This window comes from Myotis davidii, unplaced genomic scaffold (genome assembly GCF_000327345.1).
Source record: "Myotis davidii unplaced genomic scaffold, ASM32734v1 scaffold591, whole genome shotgun sequence".
NCBI classification, from domain to species: Eukaryota; Metazoa; Chordata; class Mammalia; order Chiroptera; family Vespertilionidae; genus Myotis; species Myotis davidii.
The window spans coordinates 1,779,165-1,801,465 of NW_006284340.1; the positions used below are offsets into that span (position 1 = coordinate 1,779,165).

Genomic DNA, 22,301 nt, shown 5'->3' on the forward strand with positions numbered 1-22,301 from the left:
AATCTACCTCCTATTCTCTATTCTTATTACTGCTGATTATTTGAGGCCTGGCTTAGACTACTTTCTCCCTACTTCTAGGCTTATTCCTTCTATCTTTCCTTCATATTATAGTCAGAAAGATCTCTCTACACACAAATATGATTGTATCAATCTCTGATAAAAATCCTTCAGTAGCTTGATTAATAAAACTCTAAAACCATTCAATAGTATATTATGTAGAAATTAAAATAAAATATACAGTTTATAATGAAAAAATATATATGTAACAAAAATACACAAAAATCCAAGCATAAAAAATCCTAGAAAGAAATATATCTAATTGTTGACATTTAGATTTTTGGGAGAACTAGGTACAATATAATTTAAACATTTTTTATTGCTTTCCTGAATATTCTAATAATAATAACTAATACATAGTGCTAATTATGTGCTAGGCCCTATTCTAAGTATTTTAACCCTCATAACACGTTCATTAGTAAGGTGTTATTACAGGAATATAAATCTCTATTAAAAAACTGAAGCACAACCCTGGCCAGTGTGGCTCATTTGGTTGGAGCGTCATCCTGTACACCAAAAGGTGGCAGGTTCAATTCCCAATCAGGGCACATACCCAGGTGCAGTTCGATCCCACTGAGGCACATGTGGAAGGCAACTGATCAGTGTTTCTCACATCGATGTTTCTCTCTCTCTCTTCCTCTCTCTAAAAATTAATAAAAAAATTTTTTAAAAATTAAAAAAACAAAAACAAAAACTGAAGCACAGAGAGGTTAAATAACTTGACCAAAGTTGAAGAGCTAGCTGATACTGGAGCCAAGAATCAAACTCAGGTAATGTTAATTTAATTGTAATGAGTCTGTATTACTTTTGTAACAAAGAAAAAAAACTTCCAAAATATTTTTTTAAACCTAAAAGGCTTCACATCTAAAATATAAAACAGACACTTCTAAAAATGAATATAAAGTTATCACAATTTTTCTTTGTTTTTCTAGTTGCTTCTCACTCCAGCAAAATGTTATGTTCAGCTTCTATTATATGTTTTTGGTCATTCATAAATACCCTTCTCTCTGAAATGTCCATTTCCCAGTCCCACTGACTGCCTAAGCCCTAGTCACTGTTCAAAATTTAGTTTGAATATTATAACCTCACTTTTTTATATGCCATACTAGAGGTCTGGTGCATGAAAATTCATGCACTTGGCGGGGGGGCGGGGGGGGGATGTCCTGGACTCTCATGCAGTCCAGGAGTCCTTGCGGGATGTCTGACTGATGGCTTAGCTGCGGAGGCGGGAGAAGCTCCTGCCACCACTGCTGCGCTCACCAGCCATCAGCCCGACTTGTGGCTGAGTGGTGCTCCCCCTGTGGGAGCGCACTGACCACCAGGAGGCAGCTCCAGCACCGCCCCCCATCACCCTGCTGCCGCCGCCCCCCGCCAACCGGTCGTTCTGCTGGTCGGTCAATTTGCATATTAGGCTTTTATTATGTAGGATAGGATTATGCATTCCTATGTTGCTATTCAGTTTCTTCTGTATATGCATTTACTGGTTGCATAGTATTCTATCCTGAAAAGGACCATAATTTATTGGGCTATCCACTCATTTTTGGACATAAAGATTGCCTCCAATGTTTTATTAATATAAAGGATATTGTGATAAACAATATTCTTTCAAATAGAGATTTCTGGTAGCCCATATTTTCTCAAGCTAGATTTCCCAAAGTGGAATTATTGAGTCAAAAGTTACAAATTTTTGCCCTACCCGGCTCAGTGGATAGAGCGTTGACCTGCAGATTGAAGGGCCCCACGTTCGATTCTGGTCAAGGGCACATGCCCAGGTTGCGGGCTTGATCCCCAGGAGGGGGCATGCAGGAGGCAGCCGATCAATGATTCTCTCTCATCATTGATGTTTCTATCTCTCTCAACCTCTCCCTTCCTCTCTGAAATCAATAAAAAAAATATATATTTTAAAACTTACAATTTTTTTTTTACTTTTGAAACATTGCCAAATTATTTTTCAAAAGGTCTATACAAACTTACAGTGCTAAGATTAGCAATATTAAAGAATACTATTTTCATTGCACCTATCAGATTTCAGGATTCAAACTATATTTTAAAGTCTGTACCTTATTATAAATTTGATTTTTAATTATATCACATATAATAATTTTACTTCAGTGAAACTAAAAATATAAACCAATATTTTTACTATTACAATTTCACAGTTACTTAAGATAGCTTCTACTAAAAGTCTTTCCTTATTCTTTTCTCAAACGAGGCAGAATATAGAGAAGTTATCAAAAATTTCTACCTGTGTAGTGGAAGGGGCTTGATCTTGGGTTTTTCAGAAGCTGAGGAGAGCGTTTTAATCTGAGGCTTGGCTGTTGGTGATGTTTCCAAATCTCGGCTAAGCTCGGCTTCAGTTTTCTTAATGAATTCATCATATGACTAAGTTTAGAAAAATCAGAGGAGTCACTATACAGAATTTTAAAAACTATTTTAAATTATAAAATAGTGCATTTTATAAAATATAAAACAGTAAGATGTACAAATCTTTCTCCCAGCATCAGTATCGTTCCTGAGATGTCTATCAATAGTTATTTGTAAAACCTTCTTGAAATAGTCTATATATAAGCAAGACGTAGAATTGTAATCCTAATATCAATTAGGAAATGATAAAGTCTCAATCTGTAGAATCTTAATACTTATAAAGCAATAATTCAGGCCCTGCCACATTAAAAAACTTCTTTAGCTGATGTAATTATTCTTTAAAGGATGGCCTAGTTCTTCCCATGGACTTTTAAAGAAGTTAGCCATTATGCTGAGTTTCGATGGCAGTATGCTTAAGAGGAAGCACTTACTAGAAATACACATCCTGAAGAGAAAGGTGTGGTTGGGAGTGGGATAGCTCCGAATCGCAGAGAATGTTTCCTAGTTATTAGCCATTCTGTAAATAAAACTTCCATCATTTATAATTCTAATCTGTATGAAATCTAAGGCAAGCTCTTCATATATTAGATTTCTCCTTAGTTTTCTAAGCTGAAAGCCCTAGTTTTACAACTCTGACTATCCATATTATCTTCCTTTGAAGTCTTAATGTTTTAATAAAGTAACTTTTGGTATTAAACATATATTATAGCTAGATTATATAGCTCACTAGGTATATATTAGGATGAGGATATCTTAGATCTGAAAGTGATACTTATATACTCAGTAAATCTGTGATCAAATAAATCCAAAAGGCTCCTTTCAAAATGTGAATCGCTATGATTATATATTTCTCCATTATATACTATACTTTGAAAACCTAAACACAGAACTTTCTTTGGTCTTTATTCAAACCATTTAGTAAAATGCTGACTAAAATAGATTCTTATGCACTTCTCTAGAGATCTTTCTGGCTAACATATCCATTAATGAACATATTTGAGCAATGCTATTCAGTTTAATAGATTTCATTTCGCTTTCAATGGCTCATTACCTATAGTAATGCTTTTAAATCCTGGGGCCCACCCTAGACCAATTAAATCAAAATCTCTAGGAGTGAGACTGGATATCTGTATTTTTCAAAACGCTCCTCAGTTAATTCCAATGTGTAGTCAGATTGAAGACTACTGACCCACAGGATGAAGTCCAAACTCATCAGTCTGATTACTAAGGTCCTGAACATGATTCTTTATATTTAAATTTGGTTTCTCACTACTTCCAACATGAACTTCCCAGTATGGCCATAGTATCTTAACCACTTTTTCTTAATTCTACACATCTGTGAATTTCAACCCCAGCCCCTAATCCCACTGTGTAACTGTAACTGTGTAAATGTCTATTTTTTGTAGGTCTGCTAGAAGGCCATTTTCCAAGTGGAAGATAGTGTAGTGTAACAGTAAGGACACAGGATTTAGAATTAGATCTAGATTAAAACCCTAGCTTTACCACATTTAAACTATGTGTCCCTGGATATCATTAATCTCACTGAAACTCAGTTTCCTCATCTGCAAAACAGGGATAGCAATATTCACACTTCGTTTCTTTGAGAATAAATGAAAAATACATATAAAGTAATTAGCTGACTTCTGGGCACATAAACAGGGACTTGAATATTTGATAAATTTAATTACAAAATGTAGGACAAACACATGTTTGGTGTTACCAAGAGGAAAATTAAAAGGACAGAAATTTTGGCTAAACCTAACAAAGAGCTTTCTAATACTTAGAGCACCTCGAGTCTAACAATGAAGCCAACTGTCTTGATAATCTGAAATTTCCTTTTACTAGAAGTGTTTGGGTAGAAGCTAAATGATCTTCTCTGGTGATGCCACAAGAAGGGATTCTTGTGATGAGTAGGAAGTTCCCAACCAATTCTATAATGAACACGAGGCTGGCAGAACGTATGCAAGCACTGGAGAAGCAACCAGAGGCAGGGACACTGAAGAGGCTAAGCACACAGAAGAAGCAAGAGGTCAAATACTGCCAAATAGTCTGATGACAGTCGTAATAGGAAGGGACAACAAGAAGCTTTATAAAAGGGAATCAATGGCATCTGGTGACTGAATGGGTAGGAGAAAACAGAATGAGGAAGCTTTCAAAATCAGGTTTCCAGCCCACAGAATCAGGGAAGGCTGCTAGCTTCTGGGAGAAAAGTCAAGTTTAGAGTTATTTAGGAACCATCCAAATAGTACAAAGAGCCATACTAATAAGTTGTGTGGCATGAAACATCATTCTTCTAACAATAAAAAAAAATTTTTTTAAGGCAGTAACAGCCTGGCCAGTTGCTCAGTGGTTAGAGTGTTGGCCCAAACAAGTGGGTTGCAGAATCAATTCCCAGTCAAGGGCATGTACCTGGGTTGCAGGATTCCCACCCCCATTGGTCAGGGCGTGTGCAGGAAGCAGCCAATAGATGTGCCTCTCACATCAATGTTTCTCTCTCTCTCTCCCCGCTCCTCCCCAGCTCTTTCTAAAAAAAATTTAAAAATCAATGGAAAAGGGCAGTAATAATTCCAATAGCTAGATTTACCTAATGGTTCTTTGCTTAAGAGAGCATGGTTAGTAATCTTTCTTTCATGGGTGTTTACTCTTTCTTATTCAGAAAAAAACCTTATTATAATACTTAAATTCATTTTAATACTATTATTGTATTTACTATTTTAATTTAATATTTAATTTCGTGTTATAAGCAAGCGTTTGTTTAGATGGCCTCAGTTTTTTATTTTCAGAGTTAGAATAAAATGTGACATCAAGTAATACTGAAAAATCCTAATTCATTATTTTGTTAATATATTAAAAACATGTGAGGCATCACATCTGCATTAGCCCTGACATTATAAACACCTTCCCCCCATGTCTAACCTCTAACTGTTTGATCAGGCTGGCTTCCTGGGCTTTCAGTCTTTCCTTCTGCCTTTTTTTCTGTTCCTTCTTCAACTGGTCCACAACTGATTTTCTTTTCCGCAGCTCATCTTTCAGAGCTCTGATCCTACCTTCAATGTCACTCTGGTCAGATGTAGTTTCTGAAAGAGATACAAAATCTTTAATTTTAACTTAAAAATAAAGTTAACTAAATGACTACTAATGAAAAGCAGCAATGTAATATTCCATTTAAACAAAGCCAGTCTAGAAACTAATACAAAGTAATATTAAGTAAATGGTAATTGAAAAATAAATCTTAAAAAAAAGGCAAAGCCAACCTCACATTTAAACAGAAGAAATCTGAGCTTCTGAAAAAGAATGTATTAGTGCTTTGCTATCCTGCTTCATCACCTCCCGTCTCTCCTCATGGTCATCATGAATTCATTCAAGAAACATTTAATAACTACCTACCATATGCAATGCAAAGGACCTGCTAGGTTCTGGTGCTACAACTGTTAACAAAATATAGACTCTCCTTTCCAGGAGTCTGTATTCTAGGAGGGGAGACCTGCTGGGTAACATTTGGTTACAACTGATGTGCTGTCTGGTGTAACAAGTGGAAGCACAGAGCACAATAGGAACATATAAGGATGCCTGACACAGACAAAAATACTATAAATACCCGATGAATAAATGACGCCCGTTAACACCAGATAACCTAAGTTTTTCATATTTAGTGTAATTGGGGATATAATTAATTATCAATGAAAAGCCAAGAACTATGAAATTTAATCCTGGCAAGAAAAAAGGCTTATGGCAAATGCAACAAAGGATAACATCATACCAACATATGGTTAGACAAAGCTTATTAAGAAAATTCAAGTATGGTACAAAGTAAAAAACTCTTCTTTATTAGTCTTACCTGATTGTGTCATAGATAATGACTCATCTGACCAACTATAACTGGGTTGATGGGACTTGACAGGTGGACGACATTGCCCTCCAATCTTATAACTTCCTTTGCTGGACTCCAGCTTTGACACAGACGTGCAGCTTTTGGGAGGTGACTGTGCAAACAGAAAAACTAAATGAGAACTGGTCTATGATATAGTTGTAAATTCTATTTAAAACTCCAGATATTAACCAGTTGCAAATATTATTTACAAAGAATCTTAAATAACTCTATGACTTAAAAAATGAAAAAACACTATAAATTTTACAAAAGATAAGGCGTCAATTTTTTAAAGGAACAGAAAAAGTTATAGAAAAACATACTTTAAAAGATGTTTATAATGAACTAGTAATAATTATTGTATAAGTGATATTATCTCTTATTCTTTTTAATTTAAAACATACTAAATTGGGGTGGTACAGATATCTCTTCAACATAGTGATTTTGTTTCCTTTGGACATCTACCCAGAAGTGTAAATGTTGGATCATTATGGCAGTTCTCCCACAACAAATAGATGGTATATCATGTATTATGACATGGATAGACCCTGAGGGCATTATGCTAAGTGAAATTAAGTCAGAGAGAGAGAAAAACAAATACTACATGATCTTACTTGTATGTGAAATCTAAAAAAAACCCCACCAACTCACAGAAAAAATAGATCAGATTTGTGGTTACCAGAGATGGATGATGGGGAATGAAAGAATTGAGTGAAGGTGGTCAAAGATATGAACTTCTAGTTAAAAGATAAATAAATACTGGGGATGTAATGTGGCACATGATGACTGTAGTTAACATGGCTGTGTGGTATACTTGAAAGTTGCTGCCCTAGCTGGTTTGGCTCAGTGGATAAAGTGTCAGTCTGCAGACTGAAGGTCCTGGGTTCAATTCTGGTCAAGGGCACATGCCTTGGTTGCAGGCTCCTTCCTCAGCCCCGATCAGGGTGTGTGTGAGAGGCAGCCAGTCGATGTGCCTCTCTCACATTGATGTTTCCCTCTTTCTCTCCCTCTCTTTCCCACTCTCTCTAAAAACCAATGTAGAAATATCCTCGGGTGAGGGCTAACAAACAAACAAAAAAGACAGTAGATCCTAAAAATTCTCATAACAAGGAAAATGAATTTTTTGGTAACTATATGAAGTGATGGATGTTAACTTAATGTGGCAATCATTTCATAATATATGTGTGTCAAGTCATTCTATGCTACACACCTTATACTTATACAGTGTTATATGTCAATTATATCATCATTTTATTAATGAAAAAAATTAAATACTAAGTATGTACTATTTGTATTGAAGGAAGGGAGGGAAGGAAGAAGGGAAGCAAACAGAGCATAAGAAGACTGCCCACAAGAGATTACTTAGGACATACTTTCTACCTTGATGTCAACTGGAAGTGAGAAAGCCTGATCTGATTCCTTGCTGTCAATCACTTCCTATCCCTATGACTCTCGGCAAGTTTCCTAGCCTGCTAAGCTTCAGGGTGAGCACTGTGAGGTTAACCACATAAGACATTCAGCATACTACCTGGCCCTTGGTAACTAAGTACTCAATAAATATTATTTTTATTATAAAAATCACTTTAAGGTACACTAATTTTGATTTTCTTTATATATTTTCTTGTGAGAAAACAACACATTTTTAGTATTCGATCAGATAGTGGCTATCCTGAACCTCAATAAGGATGCTAGAGCCGAACCGGTTTGGCTCAATGGATAGAGCGTCGGCCTGCGGACTCAAGGGTCCCAGGTTCGATTCCGGTCAAGGGCATGTACCTTGGTTGCAGGCACATCCCCAGTGGGGGGAGTGCAGGAGGCAGCTGATCGATGTTTCTCCCTCATCGATGTTTCTAACTCTCTATCCCTCTCCCTAAACTCCCTTTTTTCCTGTAAAAAAAAAAAAAAAATATATTTAAAAAAAAAAAAAAAAAAAAAAAAAAAAGGATGCTAGATAAAATCTAATCAATTTATAGCAAGTGATAAGATTGTGTAAAAAGGCATAATTTGGTTGCAAATTCCTGGAAGGTAGGAATCATGTAACAAGTAAATTATATATACAATAAGCCCATTTAGAGATAATAACCAAGAAATCACTAATATGAAAATATCATTAAAATCTTTTTACAGCCTGCCCTAGCTGGTTTGGCTCAGTGCATAGAGCATTGGACTGCAGACCGAAGGGTCCCAGGTTTGATTCCAGTCAAGGGCACATGCCTGGGTTGTGGGCTCGGTCCCCGGTTGAGGGTGTGCAGGAGGCAGCCAATCGGTGATTCTCTCTCATCATTGATGTTTCTATCTCTCTCTCCCTCTCCCTTCCTCTCTGAAATCAATAAAAATATATATAAAAAAATCTTTTTACAACCTAAAAGCTCTGTTTTCAAGTATGTGCACAAAGCATTGGAATATTTTGCAACATAACATGGGATGGGCTCTTCATTGGATAAAAAAAATGATAATCATCTAAATTTTTCAGATGTTGTCACACACGTGAATCTGACTGATTTTCCAACAGGGAAATGCTATTCTTTCTTCACATCCACAATAAACATACACTTTAACGAAGTATATTCCATTCTGAATTTAGGTGAATTACTTTTAAAAACATAGACAGGCTTTCACAATGTTTGTGTCCATTTAATATTTGATATTTTTAGGTTAATTCCTTTATATACTTTATAAACTCAAGCTAAAAAGAAAAAAAGAAGTTAAGTCTGTAGCTTAAATTTTTACCAGCTAAATTTTATTTATGAAGTATAGAATTAAGAACAATGTGGAAAACATTTCTTATTCTAAAACTGACCACTATTCTAATTTAGAATCAATAACCATTTCAGATCCTGCCTTAAAACGACGAAACCTTACTTTTATTCTGACTATGAGTTTATAGAGCAGTTATAAACTACATTATAGAGCAGTTATAAGCTACATTTCAGAAAAGACACACTGTTTAAGCTCTTATTGTTTCTATTATTGTGACAAAACAGATTTTAATAACTTGTGATATTCCCACATATTCTTTCCTATACCCTCAATATTAACAGACTTAATAGCATATAATTTTATAACTGTCACTAAAGCCAAAGGCCAGATATTTATAAATTTTTAGAAGTCAATGAAAAGCTTTATTTTTGCTCAAATGTCATATACTATGTTAGTTATGATAGATGACACTGACATTAGCAACAAGACTATAACTGTTAATAATATACCTTTTAGACAGTTTTTTCCTAAAGCTTTAAGATATCCTATATAATAAACGGCTAATATGCAAATTGACTGAACGGCAGAATGACGGGTCGCTATGACACCACTGACCACCAGGGGGCAGACACTCAACGCAGGAGCTGCCCCCTGGTGGTCAGTGCGCTCCCACAAGGGGAGTGATGCTCAGCCAAAAGCCTGGCTCATGGCTGGCGAGTGCAGCGGCAATGGCAGGAGCCTTTCCCACTGCAGCGGCAGAGCGAAGGATGTCCAACTGATGGCTTAGGCCCGCTCCCCACCTTTGGGAATGTGCCTAAGCCGTCAGTTGGACATACCCCAAGGGCTCCTGGACTGCAAGAGGGTGCAGGCCAGACTGAGGGACTCCCCCTCACCATCGTGAGTGCACTAATTTTATGCACTGGGCCTTCTATACTATATATTAACTTACATGTTTACTAGGAGAAGTAGAAGATTCCAGTTCTTGTGAAAAAACCATGTCTTCAGTAAGTATACTGTGATCTGGACTACCAGGCTGCTCCTGAACTATGGACTCAGAAGGTCTATATTCAACAGCAGAGCTGCCTAATTCTTCTGGAATAGAGCTTTCACTGTGCAGATGAGAGTAGGAAAGTACTGGAGATTCCGCCTCACTTGCTATTTCTAGAAAGAGAGGGTGAAAACAAAAAAAAGTACACAATCTTGGTCAAGGGAAATATTCCACTGTTATACTTTATTTTTAGCATAATTTCATTAGTTGTATTTAAATATAAGTTTTTAGTCCTATCATTTAATGAATCACATTTACTATAAAGTCTATTAGTCTAATTAAGAATTTTGGCCCACGCACACTGAGAGATTATATATAACATATAATCAGCAATGACAGTTACTGACACCCTCAGTGTTTGTGAAGATGAAGAGCAATTACAACTATTATATTCATTGGTTCAATAACTTTGGAAGACTATTTGGTAGAATTTTGAAAAGATGAAAACTCTATGATCAGCAAATGCACTCCTAGGTATACATCCTAGAGAAATTTTGCATATAAACCACAGGAGATATATACATGGTCATTAGCAGGATTGTTATAATGGTCAAAAACTGGAAGAAATGCAAATGTCTATTGACAGTAAAAAGAATAAATTATGATATATTTATACAATGAAATGCTACATAGCAATAAAAATGAGTAAAGTATGACTTATGCACCAATGGAGATACACTCTGAAGTTAAATTAGCACTTTCAGAATCTGTAGCACTGTCTTGCCTCTGGAATTTCCTGTCTACTGTGGCCTGTGCTCTTTCTAAGAAAACAGAAATATATTTGACACTAGACAGAAAATGCTTTTATTTTTAACTTTCACCCAAGGGTATGCTTTTTTAAAATTGATTTTTAGAGAGAAAGGAAGGGAGAAGAGAAAGAACGAGAGAAAGAGAAAGAGAGAGAGAGAGGGAGAGAGAAAGAGAAAGAGAGAAACATGGATTGGCTGTCCCATGTACACACCCAGACTAGGGCTAGAACCAACCCGCAACCTAGGTATGTGCCCTGACTGGGAATCAAATCACAATCTTTTGGTGCATGGGATGATGCTCCAATCAACTGAACCACCCAGTCGGGGCTAAACAGAAAATACTTGACATTATCTACATATATAAAAGCCTAAGCGACCGTTACAACCAGTCAACCGAACAATCAGTCAACATTATGCACACTGACCACCGGTGGGCAGATGTTCAACACAGGAGCTTCTCCCTGGTGGTCAGTGCACTCCCACAGCCAACCTCCTGCAGCCAGCCAACCTCCTGCAGTCTCTGGCCCTGGCCAGTGGCCCGGATCAGCCCTGACTGGGGCTGGGCGAGACAGCTCCGATCAGCCCCGATCGCTTGCCAGGCCAAGAGACCCCCCACCTGTGCATGAATTCATGCACCGGGCCTCTAGTATTATATAATCTTAAGAATGGCAATTGCTTTCCTTCTTTGTATCTACAGATAAAATGCCCCACAAAAATTTGGTTATATTATACTTTGGGGTCAGTAATGCTAACATTTGATATACTGAATTCTAAACCCCACTTAACATTTTGGGCTTAATATCTGTAAAATAACATTATTTAACACTAGAGGCCTGATGCACGAAATTTGTGCAAGGGGCTCAGCCTCCACCAGCGCCGCTTCTGCCTCGGCCCCTGCTGCCATGGCTTCATCTAGAAGGTCTTCTGGAAGGACTTCCGGAAGGATGTCTGGTCTAATTAGCATATTATGCTTTTATTATTATAGATAATACCTATAACCCAAAGTAAACAAGGATAACCTGATATTTAAAAGCACTTCCGTTTAAACGTTAAAAAGGTATATTTTTAGTGCTTGCTTTGGCAGCACATATAGTAAAATTGGACCGATACAGAGAAGATTAGCATGACCCCTGTACAAGGATGACATGCAAATTCATGAAGTGTTCCATATTTTTCCATTTGCAACAGCATGGATGGAACTGGAGAGCATTATGCTAAGCAAAATAAACCAGTCGGAGAAAGATAAATATCACATGATCTCACTCATATGTGGGATATAATGATCAACATAATCTGATGAACAAGAATAGATCCAGAGACAAATGCTAGGGGAGGGAGGGCGGGTTAGACAGCAACCAAAGGACTTGTATGCATGCATATTAGCATAACCAATGGACACAGACACTGGGGCGGTGGGGACTTGCCTGGGGTGGGAATGGCTGGGGTGGGGGGCGGCGGTCAATTGGGGGAAAAGGAGACATATGTAAAACTTTAGACAATAAAAATAAATAAATAAATAGGTATATTTTTATAGTGTTCATGTGTAGCATAATCAGAATGGTTAAATGAAGGAATTCTAAAAATCCTCAAGGATATTCACCTATTCCAAAATAGAATATGAATAAATTTTAAATGGTTTAGAAAATGATTTAATTTTTAGGTAGTAGGCAATAAAAGAATCCTCTACAGTTTGGCTTTATGTCCTTCAACATATTTTATTTTTGTTCAATAACAATAACATATGCTCATTTTAAGAGTTCAAACAATATAAAAATTGTACAAAGAAAATAATGAAAGTCACCTGTACTACTACGTCCTGAGAGATAACTACCAAAGATTCTCCAATCTACTGTCTGTGGAAGACTTCATTTTGGCAATTTTCTCTCTCTCTCTCTCTCTCTCTCTCACTCTCTTTTTGTTTCGCTTATTTTTTAAGTCATAAAAATAATACAAGAACATAGTAGAAAACAAATAACCTTGAAACTGTGCAGATGTATGTAAAGTGATTAGTTTATACCAGTGATGGAGAACCTATGACATGCGTGTCAGAGGTGACACGCGAACTCATTTTTTTGGTTGAGTTTTCTTTGTTAAATGGCATTTAAATATATAAAATAAATATAAAAAATATAAACCTTTGTTTTACTATGGTTGCAAATATCAAAAAATTTCTATATGTGACATGGCACCAGAGTTAAGTTAGGGTTTTTCAAAATGCTGACATGCCGAGCTCAAAAGGTTAGCCATCACTAGTTTATACAATTATCCCCAACCACTTTCATTGGCCCAATTTCTGTACCTCAAAAATAAACCAATGACAGTCAAGTAGGGTTTGCTTTGTGTGTCTTTCTAGACCTTTTACTATACAACTCAACTTTTAAAAAATTAATTTTTTAAGTTGTGGTAATACACATAACAAAATTTGCAATCTTAACCACTTTTAAGTGTACAGTTCAGTGAAGTACATTCCCACTGTTGTACAATCATCATCACAAGAACTTTTTCATCATCTCAAACTGAAACTTTGTACTTTTAACTCCCCATTCTCTCCTCCCCAAAGGTCCTAGCAACAATGATTTTACTTTCTCTCTCTATGAATTTGACTACTCAAGGGTATCTCATATAAGTGGAATCTATATATGTAAAAGCCTAAGTGACCAGTTGACCAAGCAACCAAATGACCGGTCGCTATGACACTCACTGACCACTAGGGGGCAAACGCTCAACACAGGAGCTGCCCCGTGGTGGTCAGTGCACTCCCATAGCGGGAGTGCCACTCAGCTGACCATCGAGCGCCAGACGCAGGGCTCACGGCTGGCCACTGCAGCCCAGAGACCGCAGCGGAGCAGCAGTGAGCCTACCCAGTGGCAGTGGTGGCAGGCACAGCAGGGCTGGGATAAGCAGAAGAGGCAAGCAGGAGTGGTAGGCAGCACTGGACTGCCGGTTTCAGCCTGATCCCTGCAGGCTACACTGAGGGACTCTACCAGTGCATGAATCCGTGCACCGGATCTCTAGTAATAAAATACTTGTCCTTTTGAGACTGGCTTAACTCACTTAGTATAATGTCTTCAAGATTCATCAATGTTATAACATGTGTCAGAATTTCCTCCCTTCTTAAGGCTGAATATTTCATTGCATGTATGTACTACATTTTAAATATCTATTCATCTATTCACAGACACCAGATTGCTTTTATCTTTTGGCTATTGTGAATAATGTTGCTATAAATATGAGTGTGCAAATCTCTTAGAACACTTGTTTTCAGTTCTTTTCCATATATACCCAGAAGTGGAATGGCGTTCTTTGTTCCACCTACATAAGAACAGGTTTAGTTAGTATTGTAAATGGCTTGAATGATGAGCCCCCACCCCAAGACATATAATCTTATTTGGAAAAAAAGTCTTTGCAGATGTAATTAAGGATCTTGGGATGAAATCATCCTAGATTATGTGGGTATGCCCTAAATCTAATGACAAGTTTCTTTATGAGACAAAAGAGAAAACAGACATGGAGATGATGATTATGTGAGATTGGAATTATGCAGATACAAGGAATGCCTATTGCTTAGCCACCAGAAGCTAGGAGAAGGAAAGAAAGAATTGTCTCCTGGAATCAAGAGTCCCTCCAACACCTTGAGTTTGTACTTCTGGCATCCAGAAGTGAGAACATAAAAAACTTTTTTTAAAAATATATTTTATTGATTTTTTACAGAGAGGAAGGGAGAGAGATAGAGAGTTAGAAACATCGATCAGCTGCCTCCTGCACATCTGTGCCCGCAACCCAGGTACATGCCCCTGACCGGAATCGAACCTGGGACCTTTCAGTCCGCAGGCCGACGCTCTATCCACTGAGCCAAACTGGTTTTGGCCATAAAAAACTTTTTAAGCCACCAAATTTGGGGAAAATGTATTTAGGTATGCAATGGTATTTCTTTATGGTTTTTATGCCCTGATACTAATGAAGTTGAGCATCTTTTCATGTTTATTGACTATTTGGAGTCCTTCATTTGTGAAGTGTCTGCTCTTTTGTCTATTTAAAAAAAGTTTTTTCTTTATTTTTTAAATATATATTTTATTGATTTTTTTTTACACAGAGGAAGGGAGAGGGATAGAGAGATAGACACATCAATGAGAGAGAAACATTGATCAGCTGCCTCCTACACACCTCCTACTGGGGATGTTCCCGCAACCAAGGTACATGCCCTTGACCGGAATCGAACCTGGGACCTCTCAGTCCGCAAGCCGACGCTCTATCCACTGAGCCAAACCGGTTTTGGCGCCTTTCTTTATTTTTTAACCCTCACCAGGGGACATGCTGAGAGAGAAAGAGAGAGAGAGAGAGAGAGAGAGAGAGAGAGAGAGAGAAACACAGAGAGAAACAGAAAGACCATTGATATGAGAAACATTCATTGGTTGCCTTCTGTACGTGCCCCGACTGGGGATTGAACCCACAACCCAGGTATGTGTCATGACCAGGAATCGAACCAGCCACCTTTCAGTGTACAGGCTGACAATCAACCAATGGAGCCACTCTGGCCAGGCTGCCTATTCTTTTTTTTTTAAACATAGTTGGCATTTTCTTTTTCACTCATAGGAGTAGTTTATATGTGCTTGATACTATCCCTTTGTCAGTCAGATGTGTTGCAAATCTCATACCTTGTTTTACTTTATGGTGTATTAATGAACAGAAATTCTTAATTTATTGAAGTTGAATTTACCAATCTTTCCCTTAGTGGTTTTCGTTTTGCATAGCATGTTAAATCTTGCCCTCCTCTGGGTGTCATAAAAATACCTCTCTTATATTGTCTTCTAAAAGTTCTATAGTTTTGTCATACAAGTTTCTTTCCTCCTTGAGATGGATCTTTTATATAGTCACGTGGGGATCCAACTTCTTTTTTTTCTCCCACAAAAATTTATTGGAAAGTTCCTCCTTTCTTCACTAGTCTGCAAAGTTACCTTTGTCAAAAGTAAAATTTTCTTATGCAGGGGTTTTTTTTCAGGGCTGTTTCACAGTTCTTTTGTCTATCTCTATACAAATAATCATATTGTTTAAATTATTATACTTTTAGAAGTCTGCTATATGGTACAATAAGTTCCTGCATTTTGTGGTTCTATTTTAGGAGTGAGTGTCTTTGCTTTTTGGTCCTTTGCTCTTTCATATTAATTTTAAAATGAGCTTATTAAACTTTATGAAGAAATCTTGCTGGGTTTCTGATTTTAATTGTCTTGAATCTATAAATTCAGGGAGAATTAACAAGTTTATGATACTGAATCTGTCTGTGAATATGGGAAAGCTTTCCATTTATTTTGGTTTTCTCTAATGTCTCAATAAAATTGTTAATTTTATAAACAAAGATCATGTATACTTTTTGGTATATTTATTCTTAGGTACTTCATATTTTTTATTTCTATTATAAATGATATTTCTTTTAAAAATTAGATTTTTCTAACCAATTTCTGCTATAGACATGTAATTGAGTTTTGTTTATGGATTTTATATCCAACAGCCTTGCTAAACTCACTTATTAATTCTAATAACTGTCATGTGAGTGCTAGATTTCCTATGTGCATAGCTCTATCTGTAATAATAAAGAGTTTTGCTTTTTCCTTTCACTCCTTAGGTCAGCAGTCGCCAACTGGTGATCCATGGACCACTGGTGGTCTGTGAGGTCTGTAAGGTTGGTGACTGCTGCCTTAGGTGAAAATAAGCATCTTTGGCCCTAGCCAGTTTGGCTCAGTGGATAGAGTGTCAGCCTGCAAAACAAAGGGTCCCGGGTTCGATTCTGGTCAAGGGCACATACCTTGGTTGCAGGCTCCTCCCCAGCCCAGGCCCTGGTTGGGGCTCCTGCAGGGGGCAACCAATCAATGTGTTTCCCTTGATGTTTCTCTCTGTCCTTCCCTCTCTCTTCCACTCCCCCTAAAAAAAAAGTCATCTTGGTCTTATTTCCAAATCCAGAGGGAAAGCCTTCTATGTTTTATCATTAAGTATGATGTCTGTTTTAGACTGGTTTGTGCTTTACTACAAATGCTTTTTAGACTTCAGATTGCCTTTTTTGAATCCACTAAGATGTCATGGATTTTTTCCCTTAAATTTGTCTAAGTGATTCACCACATTATCAATTTTTTTAATGTGTTAGACTCCACTTGGTCACAGAATACCCCATTTCCATTTCATGGAATTTACCCATTTCTTCTAAGTTTTCAAGTATATTAGCATAAAGCTATTCACAATATTTTCCCAACTTTCCAATTTCTGTAGCAAATGTACATATATGGCCTTTATCACCCTTAATCATTCACATTTTTAAAAAATAATGAAGTAACTCTTTCATTATATTAGGCTTTAGTTTGCAGTCTGAATACAGTCAGTATTTATTACCTTTCTGTTCTAGTCTCTGGTCCTCCAATTCTTTCTTAGGAGTTTTAGGTTTTATTAATTCTTTGTCCCAGGCAGCCAAAGCTTGTTTTTCCATCTGACGAATTTCTGCTTCCTCTGCATCTAAACGTCGCTTCCACTCTAGCAGCTCTTCTGCATGTTGTCGCCGTTGCATTAGTTTTTGCTCCCGCTTTGTCAGAAACCTATGGTCACACCATGAAGAACAGTGAGAGAACATATCTACATGCAGAAATCACTTTGAGAGTGCTATCACTCAACACCTTATCAACAAGCTGTGTAAAAAAGAACACTCACACTACTCCTCTGAAAAAGTTTGTGATAACAGAGGCTTTGATAAGTCAACTTAGAAAATGAGAGAATTTATGTTTTACTTGTAATTGTAAGAGTAGCAAAGGAAAAAAGGGTGGTAAATTCAGAGAAAAAAATCTTGAGAACATCTGCACAACCATGATTGATAATATATATTCATTTTTCATAGGGGATTCTTTTTTATAAGAGAAGACATAAGGAATTTTTTCTGAAGGCTCAGGCCAGAAAACACAAATGCAAAACAACAAAGACCAAAACAACAACAAAAAAAACCCTAAAGCCCCCAAACAAGCAAACAAACAAAAAGCATGTTTATGTCCCTTTTTCGAATGCAGTCTGGTTTTACCTCAGGTATAGTGAGTTTGGTAGCCATTACCTGAGAGATACAATGTCAGGTGTTACTCTGTTTTTCACAAAGAGAACACTGAGCACCACAGTCAGATGTCTAATGTATATAAACATAATTGTTTAATTACTGGAGTAAAGGATGCAGCAAATACCTCAAATTTCTCAATTTAACCTGATCTTTGAAATTAAATAGCCCAGTAACTCTTAGCTCCAAAATGTAAGGAGAAATTACCGATTTAGGAAAAGCTTTTTGAACTGTCCTCAAATGTAGATGCAACAGCTAAATAAAAGGTGGGCTGCTTATATTAGTGTAATTAGATCTGCAGTGGTAGCTAATCAACAAAAATGCACCCACGCATCCAACAAACACTTAATAAAAAGCCCAGGAACTGTCACTCCACTTCTTGAACAGCCAGCATGTTAAATTCATGTAGAAACAAAAAGGTAAAATCTATGGGACATTTGACAAGAGGCCTCTATGCTGTTAGGACAAACAAACAAAAAAAAAGAAAAAAGCAAACAAAACAAACAGAAAGAACAGAGCATGCTCTATCAAAGAGTGCACTGAAAAAGGTGCAGTTACCTGACCAACTGGTTGTAGATATACAGCTGGAATTTGGGATGGAGGTTGGGAAAACAGACACTGAGAGAGGCCCAGTGATGAGACGTAAAGACAGAGAAGAAGTAGTGAACAGGAGAGCAGTGTCTACAAAATAAGGAGGAAGATTTTAAAACCAAGAGATCAAGAGGCAGAAAGAATGAGAAAGGGAAAGCATAAGAGCTGAGTGAGGAACTTTTAATATGTTTCCTGAAGAACATTATAAGCTACTCAGTTAAAGCAAGTGTTATACTCTGTGTGACACATAAAACATGTACTTTTTATAGACCTTACCAATGATTTCTGAATAAACGTGCCTTTCTTCTCACATGTTGCTTAACCATCATCTACACTTTTAAGTAATTTACTTGTTTGTTAGTAAAGTAATAAGAAGTACATTCTGCAGCTAAATAAATTGCCCCATAAGCTTTAGCATAAAGTACAATTATGGCTGTGAACCTACATATCAGCAATTCTACATACATATGTAATCCTGCGCAAATGATTTATATATCTGTAACTTGTCATATATTTTAAGCTTGAAATTAAATAAAAAAAGCACTACCTTTGCCTTACTTAACCTTATTATCATGATCAACTTGAAAATAATAATATAATTTAGAAAATCAATTTATAGTAAAAATACACTATTCACCTCTACAACAAAAAAATTTACTGCTACTAACAGGACCACGTAGAGGTTTCTTGCTTTATTTTTAACAAAGGCACAATATTATCAAATAATAATATTGAAATACAATATCCATCCTATAAAATATCAGGACACATAATTAAGAATAAACTAAGCTAATTCCAGTTTTAAAATTCATGCTGTGGACAGCTCAATCACAAGGTTAAAAGTAAGAAAATTATATATGTTAAAGTTATAAAAACAGCAAAAATCCACTAGTTTCCCTTCTTTTTAAATAACAAATAGATCATTATATACATGAAAGAATAAATAAGTCTAGTAAGTTTGGAAAGGCTAATTCTCTTTGACAGAGCATGCTCCTGTTCACATGCACACAACAATAACTTGTGGATCAAGGCAACATTTATTGCCTTGGAAGGGCAAGGAGTAATATCAGTACGTCACAGAAGTGAGAAAATCTAGGCATAAACCCAGTCACTCATTTGGACTTTAAAAAGTATGCACAGTCTTTCCTATGTGTATTTTTAGAAAATAGACGATCTCAAGTCTGTTTTCTGTATACAACTTAGTATTTCGCCTCTCTTTCATTTACACACACACACCTGGATTGCCTTGATTTTCTGCACCAGAGTTCGAGGAAAAATAAATTTTCCAAATTTCAGTAAGACACTGCAATCTTCCTTGCCATTCTTTAATGCCATTCTTTAATGCAAGAACATATAATAAACTTATTTTGATGCCAATTATCAAAATACTTTGTGAAAACACATTTACTTGGCAAAAGGTCCAAAAAGAATCTATTCAACACTCAAATTTCACCCACCCTCTTATTAAGTGTATAACCGCTAAATGCATGCATGACCTAGTACAAAAAGTAGAATATTGAAACATAATATAAACTGTAAAAAGATACAATTTAATTTTTTTGTCCAGCCCAATAAAGGATAATTTTCTCTATTAAAACAAATAGTGATCTTTTTCTTCATTTGTAAAGATTAAGCATATTCAAAAGCTCTAGGTTAGAAATGAACACCAGAAGAAAGGGCTAACAGAAAAATAAATTAAAATAAAGAAATAGTATAATAAAAGTTTTAACCTAAAGTTAGAACTTCTTCCCAGAACATATATGTTCCTTATTTAATATATGTACATTTTAGAAATAAAGAGTATCTTTTAAAAGCTAAATAACTAAAGTTGAGAGAAAAGCACGGTATTTTACACTAGACTTCACAATCTTTCAAGATGCTGCACAAGAAATAAAATTTGTGAATTATGGAGACATAAATGCCCACTAATAGAAAATGCTACTAATACACTTTATAGTTGTTGTTAAGGTATCACCCCAACAAGGCCTCTGATAGTGAGGAAAGTGTACTAGGATTAGATGTATAAGAGATTTAATAGAGTATGGAGATTATTATGTTCCTACTAGAGGCCCGGTGGGGTCCCTCTGCGTGGCCTGCAGGGAGTGGGCCAAAACCAGCAGTCCAACGCCGCCTGCTGCTCCTGCTCATCCTGGCCCCAGTGTGCCTGCCACTGCCGCTCAGCAGGCTCACAGCCACTCCACTGCGGTCTCCGGGCTGCGGTGGCCAGCCCTGAGCCCTGTGTCTGGCACCCATCAGTCAGCTGCGCAGTGCTCCCACTGAGGGAACGCACTGACCAACAGGGGACAGCTCCTGCGTTGAGCATCTGTCCCCTGGTGGTCAGTGTGCGTCACAGAGACTGGTCAACAGGTCGAACGGTTGCTTAGGCTTTTATATATATAGATGATAATGTTTAATCTTAAGAAATTCATGAGTAATTGCGTCATTTTTAAAGTCACACTTTCATACTCTAAACTTGAGCTATGCAGCTATTCAATTCCAGCAATGAGCCAATGGGCCTTTTTCCAGTTTCAATAAATACTATTTAGAAGGCTCAGTTTCTACTTAGATAACTTTAAGTCATCAATGTAGGTGTTTTTTTTTAAAAAAAATTCTAAGGTTAAAAGCAGATAAGCCAACTTAATTCAACTTTAATTTTAGTTGGCTAAAGTTCAGAGAGCAGGTTTCCAGTTCCAGCTCTGCCATTTGATGTGTGTGTGACCTGGGACCAGTTACTTAATCTCTGTGGGCATCATTCCTTCCTGTAAAACTAAGGGACAATATTAGATGACTTCCCTAAAAACCCTCCCAGGAATAGCATTTTATGGTTCTTTCTCCGTTCAAGTACCTCCTCACACTTTTTTTTTTAAAATATATTTTATTGATTTTTTACAGAGAGGAAGGGAGAGAGATAGAGAGTTAGAAACATCGATGAGAGAGAAACATCGATCAGACGCCTCCTGCACATCTCCTACTGGGGATGTGCCCACAACCCAAGTACATGCCCTTGACCAGACTCGAACCAGGGACCCCTCAGTCCGCAGGCCGACGCTCTATCCACTGAGCCAAACCGGTTTCGGCCTCACACTTGTAATACAACAAACTGGTAGGCCATGTGACATAAATGAGAACGTCCTCCCCAACTAAGCTTTTATAACTAACTATAGATTGTCCCAACATATTATAAAATCATATAATTTGAAAGAGCAAAATTAGGATCTAAATTTTTAAATGAAACAACCAGTTCTAAAATCATTTGGTTCTGAAAAATATTAAATAAAAATCTAATATCCTAAATCATTTTAAAATTCTTTCTGCCTCCAGGAATCCTTAATGTTATATTGTTATAAGTAAAAATAAAATTTGTTTTTAATTTGAAAATGGATTAATTTTTTCAAGTCCCTAAGCATTTCCTTTCTTTTTTTCTTGAATTTATTGGGGTGACATCCTATATAATAAAAGAGAAACATGTAAATTGACCATCCCTCCGCTACACTCACCAGCCAATCAGGAGTGCTTATGCAAATTAACCCAACAAAGATGGCAGGTTAATTTGTTTACACAGGCGCCGTGTGGAGAGCAGAGTGGGAGAGCCAGCAGGTTGGGGGGACATGGTTCCCTCAGTCGCTCCCCAGAGGCTGCCAGGTGGAGAGCAGAGCGGGAGAGCTGGAGGCTTGGGGGGAAGTGACTCCCTTGGTCACCCCCCAAACCACTGGGCGGAGAGCAGAGCGGGACAGCCAGGGAGAGTGGAGCGGCTTGGGGAACTTGGCTCCCAAGCCGCCAGACGGAGAGCAGAGAGGGAGAGCTGGTTGCTTAGAGGACTTGGCAGAGTGGGAGGCCATGGAACGG

General features: G+C 37.1%; 1 protein-coding gene across 5 annotated transcripts in view; it reads right to left on the reverse strand.

Moving 5' to 3' along the window:
- CEP350 (centrosomal protein 350kDa) overlaps window positions 1-22,301 on the reverse strand; it is a 128,204-nt gene that overhangs the window by 17,128 nt on the left and 88,775 nt on the right. For 4 of the 5 annotated variants that reach the window (XM_015570073.1, XM_006754495.2, XM_006754493.2 and 1 more), the window contains 6 exons: window positions 18,423-18,545; window positions 17,165-17,364; window positions 9,939-10,150; window positions 6,260-6,404; window positions 5,338-5,498; window positions 2,303-2,439 (listed from right to left, as the gene is read on the reverse strand). In XM_015570073.1, the coding sequence (XP_015425559.1) occupies window positions 2,303-2,439; window positions 5,338-5,498; window positions 6,260-6,404; window positions 9,939-10,150; window positions 17,165-17,364; window positions 18,423-18,545 (978 nt within the window). The remainder of the gene's footprint in view (window positions 1-2,302; window positions 2,440-5,337; window positions 5,499-6,259; window positions 6,405-9,938; window positions 10,151-17,164; window positions 17,365-18,422; window positions 18,546-22,301) is intronic. The other variant, XM_006754496.2, reaches the window with a different exon arrangement.